Source organism: Pyrgilauda ruficollis, unplaced genomic scaffold, assembly GCF_017590135.1.
Source record: "Pyrgilauda ruficollis isolate IOZ18807 unplaced genomic scaffold, ASM1759013v1 scaffold29, whole genome shotgun sequence".
NCBI lineage: Eukaryota > Metazoa > Chordata > Aves > Passeriformes > Passeridae > Pyrgilauda > Pyrgilauda ruficollis.
The window spans coordinates 5,865,969-5,886,102 of NW_024524266.1; the positions used below are offsets into that span (position 1 = coordinate 5,865,969).

Genomic DNA, 20,134 nt, shown 5'->3' on the forward strand with positions numbered 1-20,134 from the left:
GACTGGATAGGCTGAGAAGACTTGCTGCAGGATGGTTGTTAGAAACACCTTGTCAGTTGCATAGGGAAGGAAGAGATTTAATGCAATATGATAATAATTTATTTAACTGGTGATATTTTCATTATATTCTAATCAGAATTTGAGGGCAAAATTGTCAGGGAAGTTAACTTGAAGACAAAAATTTAGGTCTTTCAACTACAATGAGGAGGGAAGGGATGGACGTTTGCTTGTCGTACAGCTTCTGTCTTTAGTAGTTCCTTGTTGTGCTGTGGCAGTATGAATTCAGAAAACCAAATCCTGTGAATAAATCCTGTGGATTTCATGCTCTGGGAAGAGCAAAGAGTGGTGATGTATGTAAGCATCTGGGTTCACTTAGGGGAAGTAAGGCCTGCAGAAGGAAGCTAGACGAAGGGTGATGGCAGAAGAGAGGCTTTCCTGGCAGCAGCAGTCTAGGAAATGGTGAGAAAATCTCTTCAAATTATTTGTTCAGTTGTGGCGTAAGCTACAGGATGGGGGGGGGGAAAGAAGGACTGCTCCTGTTTCTTTTTCCACAGCTGTCTTGGAAAGGCTTTCTTCTTGCTTCATAGGTAATGGTGAAAGGTTTTTAGAAAATGACAGAACATGAAATTGTGTGGAGAAGGGAATGTAAGAGTCATTACCATGTTTTTCTGGGATTTCCCTGTCAGGCTTGTGCGCTGCCTTCCCATGCGCCATAGTTTCCCTTTCAGTTCACTCAGGTTTCCTAATAGCATTTGAGAAGCTGGGGTAAGTTTTGAAGTTCTGCTCTATTAAACACACTTGAGTCACAATTTTTTCAGCACACATCTGGAATAGCAGTTGTGGTTCAGTTTGCTTCATGCCCTCCTTTTACTGGATCTCCTGGAGCATTGCTCATCAGCCCAGCTAACCGAGCAGGCTTAGAACACTTCTGAAAAATCCACTTCTGTGGATTTTTTTTCTCTTTCAGGCTACTCAGAGATTGAGTCAGTAGATCTTTCAGTAACTGGAAATAGCTGGTATTGTCAGGAAAAGTTAGTTTGTTACCTATCTAAAATTTTGCTGATGAGCTCCTAAGTCTAGGAGACAGTCCTGCCTACCATCTTTACTTCAGAGACTGGGAGGGCCCTGTTGATGGGGGCATACTCTTGCATATAAGTAGTTTTGAAGAAAATAGGTGCATTGGAGTTAAAAAAAACTGAAACTTTATATTCTTTCTCTGCTAGTAACACAGAAGACTGTGAAATGCAGGGAACAGTTACTCTGACAAGATTTTGCATAATTTCTGTGAGTAGATAATTTTCTGTATTTTAAGTAAAGGAAACATACGTCCCTTTTGCTGGAATTTAGAATTCTAACATGTCAGACATAAACCCCGTTCTCTTCTGAATGCATCTATCCAACCTGCTTGTTACTTAGTATCAGACAAACCTCATGGAAATGCAGATGCTTCTCTTTACTTAATTCTGTTTTTCCTGCTGTTCATTTCATCTGCATTTCTGATGTCTTTGTGGCTTTTCTGTGGTTGCATTTGAGCAAGTGGTTTCTGTATTAAAGATAGACTTGATCTTATATGAGTAAAAGAAGAGAAGCTGGGAAGAGATTTAAGTTGCAATTACTATGGAAAAACAGTGTTTAATGAGTATATAGTTGAGGATATGACTCAAAACACAGTAGCTTGTTTCATTTGCACACTTTTTTAAATGATTGCTTGGTCAGTCAATCATTTTATGTATTTTAGTAGTTAATTTTCTTCACGAATACCTAGTTATTTCCTGTGCAGGTCTCGTGTTTGGGTTTATTTGGTATTTTTTAAACTATGTTAATGGATAAATGGATTAATTAGCTGATTCCCAAACATGTTATCTGTGTCGTTATCTTGTTGTTAGGTCTTAACCTTTCATGAGCACTGAAGGAAGTATTCATATTGGGGATTACTTTTCCAGGGGGCTACAGTACCACTGTCTAGCAGCGCATATTCAGAGGTGCTTTTGGGATTTTAGTTTTTCATTTGTTGTATACTTGAGTTTCTCAGAAACTTTTGAGATAGACTGTGTTTTTCTTCCAAACTTTAGAAGGCTCTTTAATGTATGGATCCTGGTGCCTCAGTGTTTTCTTCCTGAGAAGTTTTTGTGATGCATCTGTGTGGTTTTTTCATGTTTATTAAAATTGAATAGCCAAGCATAGACCAAGCATTGTAAACATGCCAGAATTCATGTCTGCATCATCATTGTTGTGAAACTGTCTTTATGTGGCTGTTCTGATTTTTATCTGGGTGAGTTTTTCGGTTCTTCTTTCTTGCCCCCCCACCCCCCAACCTGAGTGAGGCTTAGTGCAAGTTAGGCTAGTGGTTTGTTATGAATAGTAGATCTTGCTCACCTCATGCCCTTTTTACATTGCCTCTCTGCTCATCTGATAGCAAAATAAACTCCATTGAGTATCCATGGGATTCCCTCCCACAAATTGCAACTTTCCCTTTTCTCAATTACTTTTTTTGAAGTTCTGGTGAGTGAAGCATACCTATTCTTTACTGTCTGGTCAGGTGAGTGTTAGAAGTAGCTGTGATGGGATTGTGCAGGTTAGGGCAGAAGAGGGAGACACATCGGAAGGCAGCAGGGATCTCTCCAGTTCAGTGGTACCAAGCTGTTAATTAAGTTTCATTAAAACTGCAGGTGGGATTTATGGTATAGTTGTAGTGGAGAGCACAGAAGAGAACAGAGCCATGTGCAGTCTCAGAGCTGAGGGATGTAGAGGCTACTTTGTTTCCCCATCCAACCGGATAGTCTGTGGCCTGTTCACACTACTGCTGGTCAGTCCCTTCTGTTTGGGCTCTGCTGTTAATCTTCCTCCTTGTGTAACATACTTCTCTGCCTGTGCTTCCTTGGAGCATTCATTGCTTTCTGATTGGCACTGCCTCTTCTTCCAGCACCTGGGTCCCATGTTCCTCATTCTTTCGTATCCCTTTGTGTCTGCTTCCCTTTTTTCCTCCATGATGTTCAGGTGCTACCAGGGGATGTATTGAGACTGGAAGGAGAAACTGACTTCCTAGTCTCTTCCCTGAAAAGGAGCAAGGTTGTAGTGGAATTGTTTTTCTGGAGCTGCTCCTTGCAAAAAAAGAGGAGCAAACCTCTTGGATGTCCTGAACACTGGAGTTGAATGGCTGTGTGGCCAAGAGAGATCCTGAGAAGCTGGAATGTGTTCAGTGGAGGTGAAATCTGCAAAGACCTGAGCTTCCATGCTTCACAGAGTTATGATGAGCATGTGCAACAATATTCCCCTCTTCAACTCCCTTGTACCTTCACCAGACTTGAATGTTTTTCTTTGGGAATAGTAGGATACCTAGAGAATTCGGGTCCCAGGGTTAGCCATGCTGAGATTATCTGGGAGACTGATGTAAGAATAGAAGCAGGGGGTGGGGAGGGACGGGACAGCATTTTTCCTGTGCTTCATTGTTTCAACTGGCAGAGCTGTTTTAATTGACTCTTACAAGAGATGAGAAGGAGGCACACCCTCAGGAGGGAGAACTTCAGCCAAGGCAACTCTACTGTAGCAGAATAAAAAGCAATAAAAAATTGCCTAATGAGGGAATGCCTAACGAAGCATACCAGACTTCCTAATGAATGGGTGGCACTGCTTTATAGTAATGTGCAGATGATATAACATATTGCAGCAGACTTTAGATTCTTGCTACTTTTTGGTTGTTGATACTCAGTGCTTCCAGGTAAAGAATTCAGATGTTTATTCTGCAATGTACATTTTTTTCAATATTTACAAACACTTCTCTTGTCACTATGGAAGGTATACTCGGTCACCCATGAGGTTGGGCTAGATGCAAGGATTACCAGCTGAAGTTTTGTGGCTTGTAGTATGCAGGAGTTGGATTAGATGATGACAGTGACTTTTTGACCTTAAAGTATGCACCTGGACAGCTGGGGCCACTCTTGTGCTGCCATGGTGGAAGTTAAGAGACTTCCTGTGGCTGAGTTCCTCAAGGCTCAGGGCAGAGAGGGAGGGAGGGAGCTGAAGCTGTCTTTCTACAGCCCCTAAGCTTTGCTTCCTAGTAGTGGAGCTGCTTTTGGGTATGGGGAACTGAGCACTGTGCACTGAAAATATCTGCATTTACTAACTGAAAAGGAATGCATAAATATAGAAAAATATGCCAGTACAGTTTATTCCCAAAATATGTTACTATGTGGTGCAAGGGACCTTTGGGTGAGCAACATCCAAAAGGAGACTTTGGAAGAGATGCTTCCCACTTCTAGAGACTTGTCATTTACAAATGATAATAATAATGCAAACCACAGAAGCCAGTTTCCTGAGTTGCTGTAAATGTGTGTTTTTAACACTCCTTTTCTAACACAAATGTAGGAAGCTGGCAAAGTAGCTATTTCAGTGCTCTAGAAAAGTTTAAAGTGAAATAATCTAAGGAAACGGAAGCCTCTATTTTTAACCTTCTCCGTCATGGGAGATAGGGTGGAAGAAGAGGAGGCCATCTACTGTTGAAGTCAATTCAATATTTTACTGTAAATTTAATCAGACTTCCACTGCTGTTTTAATGAAGTGGTATTCATTGATGTTCAGTTATGTTCAAATTAAGATCACTGTAGGTTTGATGGCATGGTCAGTCTTCTAGAATTGTGCTTTTTCTCCTGTTTACTGGTTTTTACTTTCCCATTATCTGGTATATGTGAAATTTTATACTGTAAGGTAACTCCCAACACTGCTTGTGCTGTTTCATGGTTTGATTTATTTTCATATATAAAAAATAAATTCTTCTGAGAGTTTGAAGTTTTTTTTTACATTGGGTTTGAGCAGATTCTTCTAAGTTTTTTTTTTTTCATATTGTATTATTATATTCATAAGAAGTGCGTTATTTCACTGGATTTCTCTGGATTTTTTCACAGAGTATTTTTTATTCTTGTATATATGTTAAAGCATGAAGTTATGAGTAATTCCTCATATTACTTATTGGGAACTACTTTATTAGTATAACTGGAAGCTCAGATATAATACATTGTACAACTACTGGCAGCCGTAGAAGTAATAGCATCAACATTTGTAAGTTCAACCTCTTAAAAATGTTCAGAACCTTATGCTCAGATGAACATAAATCTGTAAAACTGACTTTAGTAATATTACTAAATTACTAATATTGATTGGGGAATATACTGCATTAATTTGCAAGGTCAGCATTAAGGAAGACTGGAAAGCAGGTGTATTTGGGGAATGATAATAATAGTAGGGTAATTGCTTATTGGGAGAACAGGGGCTGGGCTAAATTTTCCTAAAAGCTTGAAAATTACTGTCTGACAAGGGTGCTAACCTGGAGTGTGGAAGCTCTTCTAAGAGTTTTAAGTGCATGTCTTAGAGAATCTTCTCCGCAACATCTATGTTAACATTATATATATGTAGATAACATGAATTTCTGTTTGTGACTGATAGATTTGGACTGTTGAGAATCAAAAGTTTAGGAATTATATAAACTAACATGTTATAAAGTGTAAATAACTTTACAGCTGTATCTGTAATTTTAAAGGCAAAGAGTAAGCTGTGGAGAAGGAAATGTAGCAAGGCTGCAAATCATTGGAGAACCATTGTTTTTTACCTTAGGCGTTTATTTGGGTCTATTGGTATAAAAGCAGCAAAGGTTTTAGGGAGATGAAATTTCTTCTGTTAGATCTCCTGATTATGTTTGGAAAATAAGACACATTTTAAGCACAGTTCTCTTTAATGGGTTTATTTTTAGACCACTTCTAATGTCTTACAGGGAATCATTAACTGTTTTTGTAATTCCACTTAAAATATGGAGCTTTGAAATAAATGGGTACATTGAGGATGCTAACATATACAATAGTCACTAATCACCACTTCTAGGCAGCTGAAACATGCATCTATTTATGCTTGACTAAGGGTCTGTTACTCCTGGAAGAGTGGAAAAACCTTAAGTAATGAGGTGACTGCTGTAGATCAGTGCTTGAGAGAAATGGACTCTGAAACCCAAGAGCATCAAAGATCCTGTCAACATATTTCCACTTCAATTGCTTAGTGCTATGTCAGGCTTAGTAATTGTTCGGGCAAGTGATGGAAACAGTGCCCTTGGATGCAGTGTGCATGTCACATTAGTTGCACTCTTTCACCCTCACATAAAGTATTGCTTTATTAATGTAGTTCAGAACTTAAGAAGAGGAGCAGTCTGGAAAGCCTTCCTTGCAGACCTGCAGTGCAGTTTGGGCAGGGGGCTGCTGCAGGGCAGTGTAATGTCCTCTCTGGTTACAGGTTTCCCTCCATGCCCATGGGCACCCACTCCACTGAGAGGGGCTTGAAGCCAGAGCTGTGGCCTTTTACAAGGCAAAATTTCTCTGCTTTACAGGCAAAGTCAGTGCGTGACAGATCAGTAGCATGTTAGAAGACATAACATAGAAATGGTACAAAAGAGTCCATAAAATTTCTAGGAATGTGATAATTGAATATGTTTGAGAAATGCCATATGTGATACTTTTAGGAAAAATACAGGATGAGTATAACACATTTTCAAGTGTGTTGGAAGACAAGGAGGAGAAAAGCTGTTTTGAAAGATTAAATGAGAAACTCTTGTCTTGAATTTCTAATATTAGCCGGCATTGTAAACTTTTCTGGGTGTGAGGCCTTTATTTACTGTTTTACCTCACAATTTGTTTTGAATAGGATGTATGTGAAGTCATGGTATGCATATTCTTTTGGCACTTATCTACACATCACTTTGTTCCAAGACTTGAAAAGAACAGTCTCTTGAATATGTATTTTTCCGACTGTTTTTTTTTTATACTCATGCCAGTTGCATTTACTTTTTCCTCCCATTGTTTGAAAATTTCTGCTTAATTTCTCTAGAAATAGTTTCTGGTAACTTTCAACATACGTTTTCTTATTTATTGATAAAATTGAATAATACTTGGTGCTAATAATTTCATGAAAATAATTTCAGTAAAACTTAATTGAATATACTCCAAGTATAGTAAGTTTTTTGAGGATTGCGGCTTAAAATATTTTAAAACATCAAATTAACTAAATTTTCACTGGGAGTAGTGCTAGGCTTGTTTGTGCATATAGGCATATGGATGTCTATTTCTAGTGTCATTAAACTTCAATTTACCTGTAGGGGAACATTAGGTGTAGCCTTTTCTAAAACATTGTATCTTTCAGACTACAGAAATAAAAAATCCCTTTAGCTGATGTTTGTTGACATGTTTTCAGAACGTTGGATCTTCCTAGTGTATGAGAGAGATTTTCAGAGTCGTGGAATATGCTGAGTTGGAAGGGACCCACAAGGATTACGGAATCCAGCTCTCAGCCTTGCACAGAACTATCTCCAAGAGTCACACCGTGTGCCCAAGAGTATTGTCCAAATGCTTCTTGAACTGTGTCAGGCTTCATGCTGTGACCACTTGCCTGGGGAGCCTGTTCCAGTACCCAACCACCCTCTGAGGGAAGAACTTTTTCCTAATATCCAACCTAAACCTCCCCTGACAAAACTTCAGGCCATTCCTTTGGGTTCTGTCACTGGTTAACCCAGGGGAGAGATCAGTGCCTGCCCATCCTCTTCCCTGTACAATGAAGCTGTAACTGCAGTGAGGCGTCCCCTCAGTCTCCTCTTCTCCAGACTGAACAGACCAAGTGCCCTCAGCTGCTTCTAATGTGACTTCTCAAGGCCCTTCACCGTCTTTGTTGCCCTCCTTTAGATAGTATCTTTCTTACATTGCAGCACCCAAAACTGCCCCCAGCACTCGAGCCCACCCCAGTGCAGAGCAGAGCAGGACAATCCCCTCCCTTGCCCAGCTGGCCATGCTGTGCCTGATGCCCTCCAGGACAGAGCTGGCTTTCCTGGCTGCCGGGGCACTGCTGGCTTACATTCAAGTTGCCATCGACCAGGAGCCCCAGATCCCTTTCTGCAGTGCCACTCTCCAGCCTCTCGTTCCCCAGAATGTCCATAAATCCAGGGTTTCCCTGTCCCAGGTGCAGAATCTGGCTCTGTCCCTTGTTGAACTTCATACAATTGGTGATTGCCCATCTCTCCTAATTTGTCAAGGTCTCTTTGCAGGGCCTCCCTATCTTTGAGGGAGTCAGCAGCTCCTCCTGGTTTTGTATTGTCTGTGAACTTGATTGTATCCCTTCCAGTCCTGCATCCGTTGGGTTCTAATTGCATATATACTTCAAGATTCTAAAGTTCTAATTGCATGTATACTTCAAGATTCTAAAGTTAACCTTATGCATCTTCAGGTACTTGCCTTCTAGTCAGCCCAGAGGCTACCAGTTAATGTAAGATTTTCTGTGTTGCTAAGACTTGTCTAAGTGGTTTAAAGAGTTCACGAAAATGTTTCGCAGTGCTTTCTTTATTGAAGAATGTCTAAGTTAAGCTTCAGTCATTTAACACTTGAATGGTGTTTAGACCATTAAGTCTATACATTGTGCGGACAAATCACCTGTGTGTGTGTGCACATATATGTATATGCACACACACATATATATTTAGTTATTTCCAATCTGGATAATTGGTAAAGAAGAATGATACATTTAAGGGAGAGGAACACCTTCAGCAGTGAAGAGATAGCCATTATGTACAGAATGTACAGAAACTTGAATTGGCTGTTAGAAAGTTATAGAAAAATCTTTGCTGTAATGTTTGGGATAAGCAGGTAGACATCAAAATTTTGAAGAAAAGTTTAGTCTAGCAAGGTCAGACTTAAAGGTAACAAGATAGTTAATGCTGGTGTAATCTGTCTGGATATAGGACACCTGAGGTTAGCAAGAGAACATAGTAGATGGGCAGACAGTTTTGAAGAACTTCACACTTTTACTTCTCTACTGCACTGGTAAGCAGTACCAGTGATAGCCAACACATTTTAATAAGCTGGTAGTGAAAGAGCCAGTGTAATAATGAGGATGTTCTAATCTGTTTTGATGTAAACTTTGAATGGTCATGCAAGAGTCCTCAGGAAGTATTTGACTGCATGATAGTGTCTTGCCGCATTTAAGACCATTTTACTTCTTACTGAGATATAAAGCTTCTTTTAGTGCCTCCTTTTGTTCTAACACATGGAGCTTCATGGCCTTAAATTTGGAGTTTTATGTCCCATTTTTCTGCTGGGGACCATTTTCCTGTCTGCTACATTTTCTTCCTGCTTGAACTCCTCCCATGATTCTTGTTCATGTGTAAAATGCTTATTACTAAGAACTTGCTGGTAAAATCTTGCCAGATGCACTTTTTCACCTTTGCTCGGGTGACTTCCACTAGGAAAATGCAGGTGTTTCCTCCTCATCTGATAGTTGCATACAGAAGTTGTGACCGGCAATCGGAAGTGAATATTTTCTGTGTCTAGGCATACACTTATACACAAGCACATATACACTCCTCTGTGTAAGGTTGAAGCACTTATTGCCTCTCCCACTGACTCCTCTACAAGGATTTCGTTAAATGAAGGGCTGGATCGTGGTCAAATAAACTAGCTGGAAATTTATATTCTCAAACCAGAGGAGTCTTTGCCAAACTAAGGTTACAGCTGTCAAGCAGTTTGTTAGACAGAGCTGAACATAGAAATGGGTTTTAGTATATTCTGAGGACATAGAAATCTGACAGCTTGATGACTTGCTTGTCTCCAAGAGAAGGTTGCAGGGTTGTGATTTGCAGGATGGAAGAAATAAATGGATAAGTACGTGCCTGGTCTTTACTAACAGACCTTGATTATCAATCAGATGTAGTTGGAAAATGCTGCTGTGCACAGATGTTGGATAAAAGTTATAAATGCTGATTCAGAATCAGTGAAACTAGAGCACTGCATACTTGCTTGCTCCAAAGTTGTGCTGTGTCTGGACATGTGTAGTGTCGTGTTAGGCTTCTTACACAAGTGGAAGAATTCAGATTGTTTCTCGAATTTTGAAATTCTCTGGTTTTTTATTTTTTAATTTAGGCTTTTGATTCTTATTCATTTGGTGTTAGGTTTTTTTTGGAGTCTCACACATTATGGAAGTCCTCAAGAAGATCTTGTAAATATTTAGAGATTTTTAGTAGCACTGGCAGAAGAAAAGTTGTAAATATTTTGCATGTTAGTCTTTCTAGCAAAGAGCATATTCAATATGAAGGTGGAATTTAAAATCAGTTTTGGAATCAGTTTGCAGGTGCAATTTGAAATCAGAAACTGTAGTTTCTTAATTTCTCCTCCTTAGCTGTCTTATCTGCCACACATCCCTACTGTTTTCCTCTTACGGTTTATACCCAGCTGCCATATATACTTTTGTCTATTTTCTGGTCTAGATGTCAAGTCATCTGGTGTCCAGTCTGCTTTTATTCAACCAGACCCTCTAGCAATTGTTGTTGTCCCACTTGCTAATCTTAGGATTTGGCTGGTGACTGTACAGTTGCTGGTCACGTCAGGCTATCTATGCATACACAAACTAAATAAGTTTTAAAGCATTCATGGATAGTCCTGCTTAACCCCTCTGCCCATTTTTTTACTGTTTATTCTCTGTAAAAAACCACAATAAATTGCAGATACAAAAATAGTTTCCTTAAAAGCATTGACTTTTAACCTGGCTATGATTTTTGCGAAAGGCATTTTCATTGTGTACATGAAATATTTTCAGCAAGTATTTCCCATAATATATGTGTTAATTTGTTGTTAAGAAATGGATAACTGCTGGAAGACTTGGCTGCTTGTGTAGAACTGTTTCAGCAGTTCCTGAGCAGCCAGACAAGTTATGTGAGAGCTGCAATTGGACATAGCATTTTATGTTTCAACATACTAGGCCAGTATTTTTCAGCTGTTTTGGTTTTGGGGATTATGAGAAAGGGTAAAAACAAAAGTGTGTTATTTTACTGTTGTTTCTTGCTAGTAAAGGTTTATTTTTTCTAGAATAGTGGAAGGTAAGAGGGTGTCCTTGGGTACATTTCTTAAAGGCGCTTATAGACAATGTAAGCTGCTATTACTTCTTGTAAGTCAACAAGTCATATAGGTTCTCTCTTAGCTGTGTAGCTTTACATACATTTTGCATCACAAAATCTCATTGTTCAGAGTTTAAATTAAAAAAATGCTCTGATAGTAATCACACGTTTTCGTCTCTTCAGGATGTTGATTTATTACTGTACAAATGGCTAGCTAGTGCCATCCCGTGCCGTGTATTTTGCACATTGTTTTGTGCTGTGTTGGCTTGTGTTACTGTAAATTGAAGCAAATACACTGATTGGACAGTATTAACACTCTATCATCAGTTTGTTTGCTGTAGAGAAAAAAATATAATGAAATATAATAATAATAACAACATAAATAGATGCAAAATAATGTGGTCTTAAAAAAACTGAATTTCAATTGACCTTTAAAAGAGTTGCTGCTGTGATTTCCTTGCTACAGGGTACTTTTTTTTTTCCCCAAGGGAAATGTATCCCAGCAATGACTCTGAGCACGTTACCTTCTTTAACTCTTTGTCCTGAGCACAGAATTTCATTTATGAACGTTTCAATCTGGCCATCTGTATTGTGGATTTATTTTAAGGAAGAATTGAATAGATGTTCAGTGAGTTATTTTAACCTCAGAGTCTGAGGTTAAATCACATAGTAAGATGAAGATACATAAATTGGATTAAGAAAAAGCTTAAAAGAAAGTTGTATCTTGAAAAGATACATATAGTTTGATGAACTTTGTTGTACTTTTGACTAAGCAGTTGGTATGTAATTTGCCAAACTTTATTTCAAAATCCAGTTCATTTTTATGACTTGGCTGCTTGCAGAGAACTGAGTGGATGGGGGACAGACGAGGAGGAAAACCACGGTGTACTCCAGAGTGCTGTAACAGTGGATCTGGAGCTCATGGTGGCATTTGCTGCGAGCAGCCCGTGCCCGACTGGTGTGTGCTGCCCGGGGTGAGGCTGCCAGGGTCTCCCTGGCGCCTGTTCCTGCCCTGCGGAGGAAGCTCCTTCCCTCGGCAGCGGGGCACTGTGTGCCTGCCGTGTCCCTGCCCTGCTCGAGGCGGTGCCTTTGGGCGGTGTGTCCCTGCTGGGGAGGGCAGCCTGCTCGGAGTCACCGCACAGCTGTGACCCTCTCTGTCGCACAGAGGTGGTCTTGCTGCCCAGGCCAGAGCTATGGTGGTGGAAGATGTCGAAGAAGTGCCTCCAGGACTGGAATGTAACTTTTAAAAACAACATAATAACAATCCTCCCATTCTCCCCCTCAGTGTAAGTGTCTCTTCTTGCCAGTGTCTGTGAAACAACAAACAAGTAATCTTCTATTCCTTCTCAGTTTCTTGGTTTGGGATTTTTTTTTTCTCTCTGTGCAGTTGGAGGGAATAAGAACCATGGTACAAGACAAGAGGGTTAGTTGAACTTTATAACAGTATCTGTAACTTAAATTCACATTTGAAAGGAGGTAAGAAAAAAACATTAACTGCAAGCTTTAAAGGGTCTGCATGATTCCTCATTTTGCCTTTTCTCTTTCTTGTCTTGTGACACTTCAGTAATACACTTGGTGTAATGCTTTTCTTGGGGAAATTATTGCTAGATTTATCAGATTGCTAATTCTTTTCTAGTTATTCTATTACTAATTTTTAAATTGCATGGTGTTCTTCAGATCTCTAATGTGAATTAATGCAGTTTCCTAGTAAATTGGTGATACAGTTTCTGTATCTGCATTTGTCAGGTAAAAACATCTCTTCTATTTGATGACAATTCAGACTGAGATCAGGTTTAAGGTAACTTTTCTCCTAGTTGTTTGTGGAGGTGTATCAAATTTTGTTATTTTGTTATATTTTTTGCTGCTGTTGGACCTGACCAAAATCAGAAACAATGTTAAAAACACTGTTGACAGCTGCCATTCTTGCATCTTTCTCTCTGTCTCCTACAGACAGTGACTTTTGTTCAGAACTCAGTGGTTCATTTTCATAATTAGCACTCATGGTGAGTGCTTTCCTCTTAATCAAGGCCCACTTTGAAAGGTGGAGTGACCTTTTATGTCGTTTAGGTGTCTAGGCATTGTTTAAAGGAGGGCAACTAGTCTACAACAGTATTTTTACCTTGGAACACCTTTTCAATTTCCTGTTCAAGATCTTGGAAAAACAGGCTGTGTTTGTCTTTATTTAGTTCCTCCCAGGGGAAGTTTTACTTAATTAGACCTAGGGATTTCAAGCAGCCAGGGTCCTCTAATGTGGCATCAGAGCCATGGGAAAACTGAGGATCTTACCTAATATTTTCCAAAGCTGTGTGCTTTTAGTGATCTGATTCTGGTTTTGAAGGTCTGTGACAATGAAGTTGCCCTACTCTTTCTGTGAAACTGTGCTTTGGAAATGTGCAGTATGTATTTTTTTTGGACCGAGAAGCTTTCTTTGTTATTTAAAGTTTGAGGTTTTCTGTGAGTTTTTTGTTTTTTTTTTTTTTTTTTGGGGGGGGGGGGAAGAGGAGGTCTTTTTTAGATGCTGTTAACAATGTATCTGAGGCTGAAAGCATTTTTGAAGTAAATTATCTGAAATGGTATCTAGCCATTATCTTTTAATGCCTTTTCTTCTCCCCATCCAGTCCCATGAACTGATGCATTCAAGAAATACTTGTTTTGCTGCCACATATCCAGAAAGCTGTAATAATGTGTTGTGGAATCCTTCTTTGTGTCGTAGTGGATAAAGATACCAAATAAGTATGCAAGGAGAAAAAACTTACTTTAGTCACTTGTTTTTATTTTACAGTTTAATTTCTGTATTCTAGCAGAGACAATGTGAATAAAACTTGAGTTTTATGGTCTGAGATGTGTCTGTTGGATTGCATGCAAATACCTGGCTTTTATTTCTTATTAATGAAAACATATAATTTGGGCAAAGTTAGAAGTGACAGATCTGAGGCGCATAACATTGATCAAAGATTTTTCTCTGGGCTTGATATACTGGATTTGGATTATGAAAGCTTTCTTCTGTGATTCTGTATTTGCTTCTGAAGGTTTTCAGAGTCACAAAAGATTGGGTGCCTAAGGACTGAAGAACATCATTATTTTTGGAAAGGATAAAGTCGGTTAATCTGACATTAAGGTTGGTTTTTAGATCTGTGCAGAATTGGTCCCCATGGAGAGTTGTTACTTGTACCTGGCCTGTAGGTCAAGTGGCTGCAAAAACTTAATGCTGTAAACTGGTCCCAGAGGATTTTCATCTTCATCTGAAAGTTCAGAATCCTCTTATTAGTGTCTGCCAGTTGTTTTGGGGGAAACAGGAGGTGATCATAGGTGAGTGTGTCAGTTATTGTTTACTACCTTGATCAGATAAATGCCTTAGTTTTTCTTTACTGTGAATAGCACAGTTCGGGACAGCCCTGTTTTTTGATTAATCAAAGATAGCAGCATTTTTGTTGTGTCTTTGTCTTTATAATGCTTTGAAAAGTTTTTTATCTATTTCAATACTTCAAAATGTTTTAACAGATGTACTTGTACCTTGTACAGTTCTTTATAAAAAAGTAGAAAAAAGATGTTCTATTTTATAGAACTTAAGCTAATTAAAAAGAAACACAGAGGGTAAAGCAGTATTTCCAGAAGATACTTAATTTCAGCAGTCAACTGCTGTAATTTGTGGCTGATCTCTAATGTAGGTATCTGCATCTCCTCCATTTTGTTTTTGTTATTCTGAAAAACCCTAGTTTCCTTAACTGGCAAGAAACTAATCTTGTCCTCAGAGTTGTCCTGGTTAAACCAAGAAGGTATTTTTTCAGTTCACTTCATCAAAGCAGTGCAAAACCCAAGCAGAAACTTCCAATTCTTAGTTTTGTGTTTGGCTGAAGGTCCAACTACATAGGTATAAATGTGGCTGGATTGAGTCAATATGACATTGTGCTTTGTCTGAAGGGAATCCAATTTGGAGCAACTTTGATTATAGTTTAAAATGAGCAACATCAACTTAATAATGGTTTGAATATCTGGAAGACAGCTTTTTATGTGTTGGGGTTTTTTTCCCTACAAGTTTTCCTTCAAAACTATTAGTTAAACTGTTCACACATGCTTTTATAATGCTGTAATGAAAACTGGTTAGACCAGATGCATTGGTTTTCTTCAGTCTCCCTTTTCCAAAAAGTGAACATTGTCCTTGTCCTGCAAGTCTGAGTCCTGGCGCGATCACAGAGAGCATTGAATTAAAGTTTTTGTAGTGTGAAAGGTTATAGTATCATGTGTAGGTTTTATTTATGAATAAAGGGTGAGGGTATGTTTGTGTAACAGGCAAGCAAGTCTTATAACTCATTCCAAAGAAAATCTTGTCTATAGTGCAGTAATTTAGGAGCTGATGTCTAGACTACTTGGAGAAATTGTAAACATTATTCAGAACAAGACCATGGGGGTTTCAGAAAAAGTGCTGCACTTTGTGTGTTTAATATTTGACTGAATTCCAGGGAGATCAGGAGTATTTTGGCAATATCTGGTCTGCCTGACTGCTAGATAAATTAATGAGAGTACTTACGTCTGTTCCTAGTAACATTTTCTTTCTTGAATAGAGCATCTTTGGATTTGCATAATTACGTGATGTAGACTACATATTTGTCAGTAATGGAAAATTTGTACTTTAAATAGTGTGCACAAGTTTATGTACATCTTCTTGTTAAACTTCTGTACATCTTCTTGTTTATACGTGTTGGAGAATCAACCAAGTAGGATCAAGCTATTATTTGACCTATTATTTGAATAGCTTGGTCTTCCTGCTGTTGTGCAGAGCTGTTGAAGCACGACATTGAAACGAGTAAGGATATTTTTTAAATTATTCTGCTACAGTTGATTTTGAACACTGTAATCACTGTAAAATAGTTTCAGGAGGCAGGTAAATGCAGTTTTTCTGTTTGTTGTGTACAAAGTTTTGTGTTGTTTGTTGGTGATTGAATGGTGTGCTTACTGCACCATTGGGCTAGCTAGAATGTAGCTGTAGTAGTATTTCCATCATTTTAAGTCTTTACCACTGGGTTGTTCTGGTTTGTTTTATTTTGGGGTGGAAAAGCACTTCCAAGTTCAAAGACAGGTGTACTTTAGTTCAGACAAAGTTACTGTGCTATCAGATGAAGGGCAATTTTGAGTCCTAGTGGTCTCTCCATTCAGCAGTGTTGTTGCAAGCATAGTCCAAATCTGGTGTCAGAAAACCTTAATTGGGTATTACAACATACAAGTGGAAGCACAGCAAACAGTATAATGCTATAGATAATGCTCAGCTTAAGTCAGTTCCTAAATTAATGCATGTATTTAATGTTTGCAAAATTGTCATCATTGTAGGTATTAGAAGTGACTCAAAAAATACATGAGGAAAGTGTTGTATCTATATCCCATGTGTAATTGAAATTACTTTATTAGTAGCTGTTCAGTAAATGAATTTTGTAACAGCTTTTAGAGGAAAACATTATCCTAAGGGGTTAAGTAAAGATTCAAATAAACATTTGGGTAATAAACATGATTAGACTGAGCATAAAAGCATTTATATAATTTATTCTTCCTAGTTTTTTATAGGACTTGCTGTTCTAGAGCAGTGTTGGAGTCTTCTGTATAATATGGAACCGAGTACTTTCAATGTCCCTGTCAACACTGACATGGCTGTTCCAGTTTTCTATTACCCAGTGATCTATTAAGACTTTGTCTAGCAAGGGCTGTGATATTTTAAGATGCTAGACAGTAATGCTGTTACTTATTAATTACTATTTCTGGTCTAATTGCTTCAGAATTTTTCACAGACATTTGTTTGTCTCTTCTTTTTGAGGGAGAGGAAGTAATTTGGATATGTCTGGACCAAGAGAATGTCATTAATAGTTGGAAATGTATAATTGAAAAGAAGAAGTCTGTTACAAAGTACTGTCTTGAATTTTTTTTTTTTTTTTTTTTTTTTAAGACAAGCAATTTTGCTACATTGCCACCCAAAAGAAGTTAAAACCTATAAAACTTCTAAAGCTAGTAGTTTCAGCAGTGGTGAACTCCAGCTTCACATTTGTGTTCTTTGCAGTATGGGAGAAGAACTGGCAGGACTGCATGCCATTATAATTAAATTGTTATACATAGAAACTAGAGGGGAGAAGCTGGTCTTACCTGTTTGGGGAGTATCTGTCAGCATATTTAAATGAAAATTTATTTTGAAACTGTATGTTTGTAATTATCAGCACATTCCTAAGTAGCATAACTAGTTTTTGATCAACTGGCAAAGGTATCTTTAAAACATGTAATAATATTCATTGCATTGTAAACTCTGCAACTTTTTGTATTTATTTGTGTTATTTTTATTTTTACAGGATTACAAAGCCACTGACGTTTGCTGACTGTGTTGGTGATGAGCTTCCTTTAGGATGGGAAACTGTTTACGATCAACAGATTGGAGTTTATTATATGGACCACATAAATCGTGAGTAGATATGTGATTGTTTTGAGGAATGCTAGAAGCTGGTGTTTACTCTTGCCACTAACTTTGCTTCCTATACCATTTATACACCTTGTGCTACAGTGAGAAAATGTATGCAAATAATTTCTTGTAGAATGTGTTTCCTTATCTTTCATATGGGGGCATAATTGTAAAGAATTCCATTTGTAAATACTTTTACAACCTATGACTGAACTGTAGTGTATCAAAATATTTTGGTTTGCTTGGTCATACTGTGAAGTATCAGTAATTTTGTTGTTGCTTTTTGTCATACATCAGAAAGATTTTGTGTTATATTCTTACATTTCCTATTTTTCCAGTAATCCATAGTTTACTCTTCTAGATTGAAAACCAAAATGCTGATTTTTCATCAGAAGCACTGTGAAATACAGTAATCTCATTCTTGCTTAAGTAATGTATATTTTGTATTTTAATGCATTACAAAGTGCTGTCAAAAAGACAACAGATGTCCCTTTTGGAAATGAATTTTGAACACTTTCCCTTTTGGACTATTGCTGAGCTTTGTATCATCATTGTGGCACATTTGCCAGTTCTACTTTTAAAAAAAGTCTTATCTTTATAGCTTTGTACTGCTGCTGCTGTTACTGTTGTGCTATCATTAAGTTTCTTATCGCCATTGAGTGAATGCTTGCAGTATTGTGGGAGTTGGCAGTTGGTGGGGACTAAGAAAAGAAGAAAGTAGTTACATGAGCTATTACAGCAGTGGTAAATAGTATAATCTGAAAAACCAACCTCAATATTATCTACTTGAAATCTAGTCAATTAAAAATGAAAGTGTAATAATAATTTCGGGCTTCCAGCCATCATTGGAATTACTTGTATATTGTGGTTTCACAATTACTTGCTTTAAAAAACCTAAACAACAGAATAATAAATGTTCCCATGGTATTGTTTGACCTATACAGGTACTTATTTGTTGTGAAATTTAACAAAGATCATTAACTAAATGATAAACTTTAAACAGCTGTTAATACATTAATCACGGGGATAGATAGACAAGAAAATTCAAAGGCAATAAATAGTGACTGTTAGGTAATTCTTGCAATAAATAGACACTGTTAGGTAATTCTTACAATAACTCTGTGTTTAAAAAAGTATTAGTTTAAGGATTGCTGTCCAGCTAACTTTAGTAATGTTGAAATTTAATAAAAAGTGAGGATTACATTGGACTACAGTAATAGAGTGCACTTACACCAAAGTATGTGCATGAATGCACATATTTAAAAAAATAGGTATTGCTGACTATTTTAATTTTTTTTTAATTTTTAGGTGGGTTTAGTCCCTGCAGAAAATGAGTACAACATGAATTCCTATTGCAATGCCTTAAAAAAGCTACTGATAGGCCTCTGTGGTAGGAATAACAATCACCATCACATGCAAAAACAGGGCTTCCTTTTGCTTTTTGAATTTTGTTATTAGAAGCATTACCACAGACTACAAGTTTGAACTTACAGAAGGGATATTAATCATTGTAGGCATGTCAGATCTGGCTTGTGTTTTTTTCTGTGCGATTGAGAACAAAAATTGTAGAAGAGAGCCTTTGCAAAGAGCAGTTGAGTTCCCAAATGATCAGTGGGTAGACAGAAAGAAATTAATGGGTCTGAAAAAGTAAAGTTAATCACATTAGGTGTGAAATAAAGTTAATGTACGAACAGAGGGATAGAAGCTGAACTGAGTAAAAGGAATCATTCAACAATTAACAAGGTTACAAAATTGGCCTCTTTCATGATAACTAATTACTTGCAGCCCACAGATATTATCCTAAATGGTAATTCAACGTCACAGTAAAATCGGTTTGTTACCCTTAGGCTAATACAGTGCTTTCATATACCAGCAAGATTTATAATAAGAGGGAAGACAGAGTTGATATTATAGCTGGGTAATTGTTATTCAGAAATTAGTTGGACACTTGATCCAATTTCTAAACTGTGGACAACAAAGGTACCAATCAAGACTACATAAACTTCCTTTGTAGAAGTGAGAACTAATGAGTAGACAATCATGTGCATCATGAGGTCGTGTCGGACAAGTGGCAGAGATGGTCTAGGAGCTGAAAAAAAGTTTTTCTCAAATGAGTATGTCTAAACCACTTGGAATGGCAGCTTCAGGAGAAAACATTTGGATTGTCTTTTGTGGCTGACTGGGTTAAATGCTTTATGCATTGGAGTTCTGTGTTAATTGACAAAACAGTTAGAAGTGCTTCAGTGTCAAGAAATACTGTGAGAAAATATAAGGGATAATTCAGAGAGAGTCTTTCTACACTTACGCTTACCAGGGACCTCTCATGTTTTGTGCACTCTCTCAAGCTTTTTGCCCTTGCACCTTTTAAAAGAAAACTGCAATACTTCTGATTTTTTTCTGAGTCTCTCGCTGTTTGTTTACCCAGGAAGCGAGAAAAAGATTTCTAGGCAATAGTTTTCCATTTAAACTGGAAAAAACCCAAGGAACAGAAGAATCTTCTGTAAATCTCAATGGTGCTTCCAACCCTGATCTCCATCTTGTTCTGTAAATTCAGTACTTTGTTGACACCCTTACTAAGCTGCTCTTGGCTGTTATCCAACCATTGCTTAAAAACCTTGGCGGTTGCCAGCCGCAGAATTCCTTTCCCTCCTCCTCAGAGTCTTGGGAGCCTTTGAAGTCTCCTCTAAGCAGTTGGGCATTCCCCAGTGAGGGAATAATGTATTCTCTGCATTTGGCTGGGACTGTTCTTGAGTTACTATAGTGTTTTTTTTTTTAATTGGTTGTAAAGAAAT

General features: G+C 37.9%; 1 protein-coding gene across 3 annotated transcripts in view; it reads left to right on the top strand.

Moving 5' to 3' along the window:
• Positions 1-20,134, top strand: part of WWC3 (WWC family member 3) — a 98,381-nt gene that overhangs the window by 19,342 nt on the left and 58,905 nt on the right. For all 3 annotated transcript variants that reach the window (XM_041472389.1, XM_041472387.1, XM_041472388.1), the window contains exon 2: positions 17,236-17,345. In XM_041472389.1, coding sequence (XP_041328323.1) covers positions 17,330-17,345 — 16 coding nt within the window. In that variant the 5' untranslated portion in view covers positions 17,236-17,329. The remainder of the gene's footprint in view (positions 1-17,235; positions 17,346-20,134) is intronic.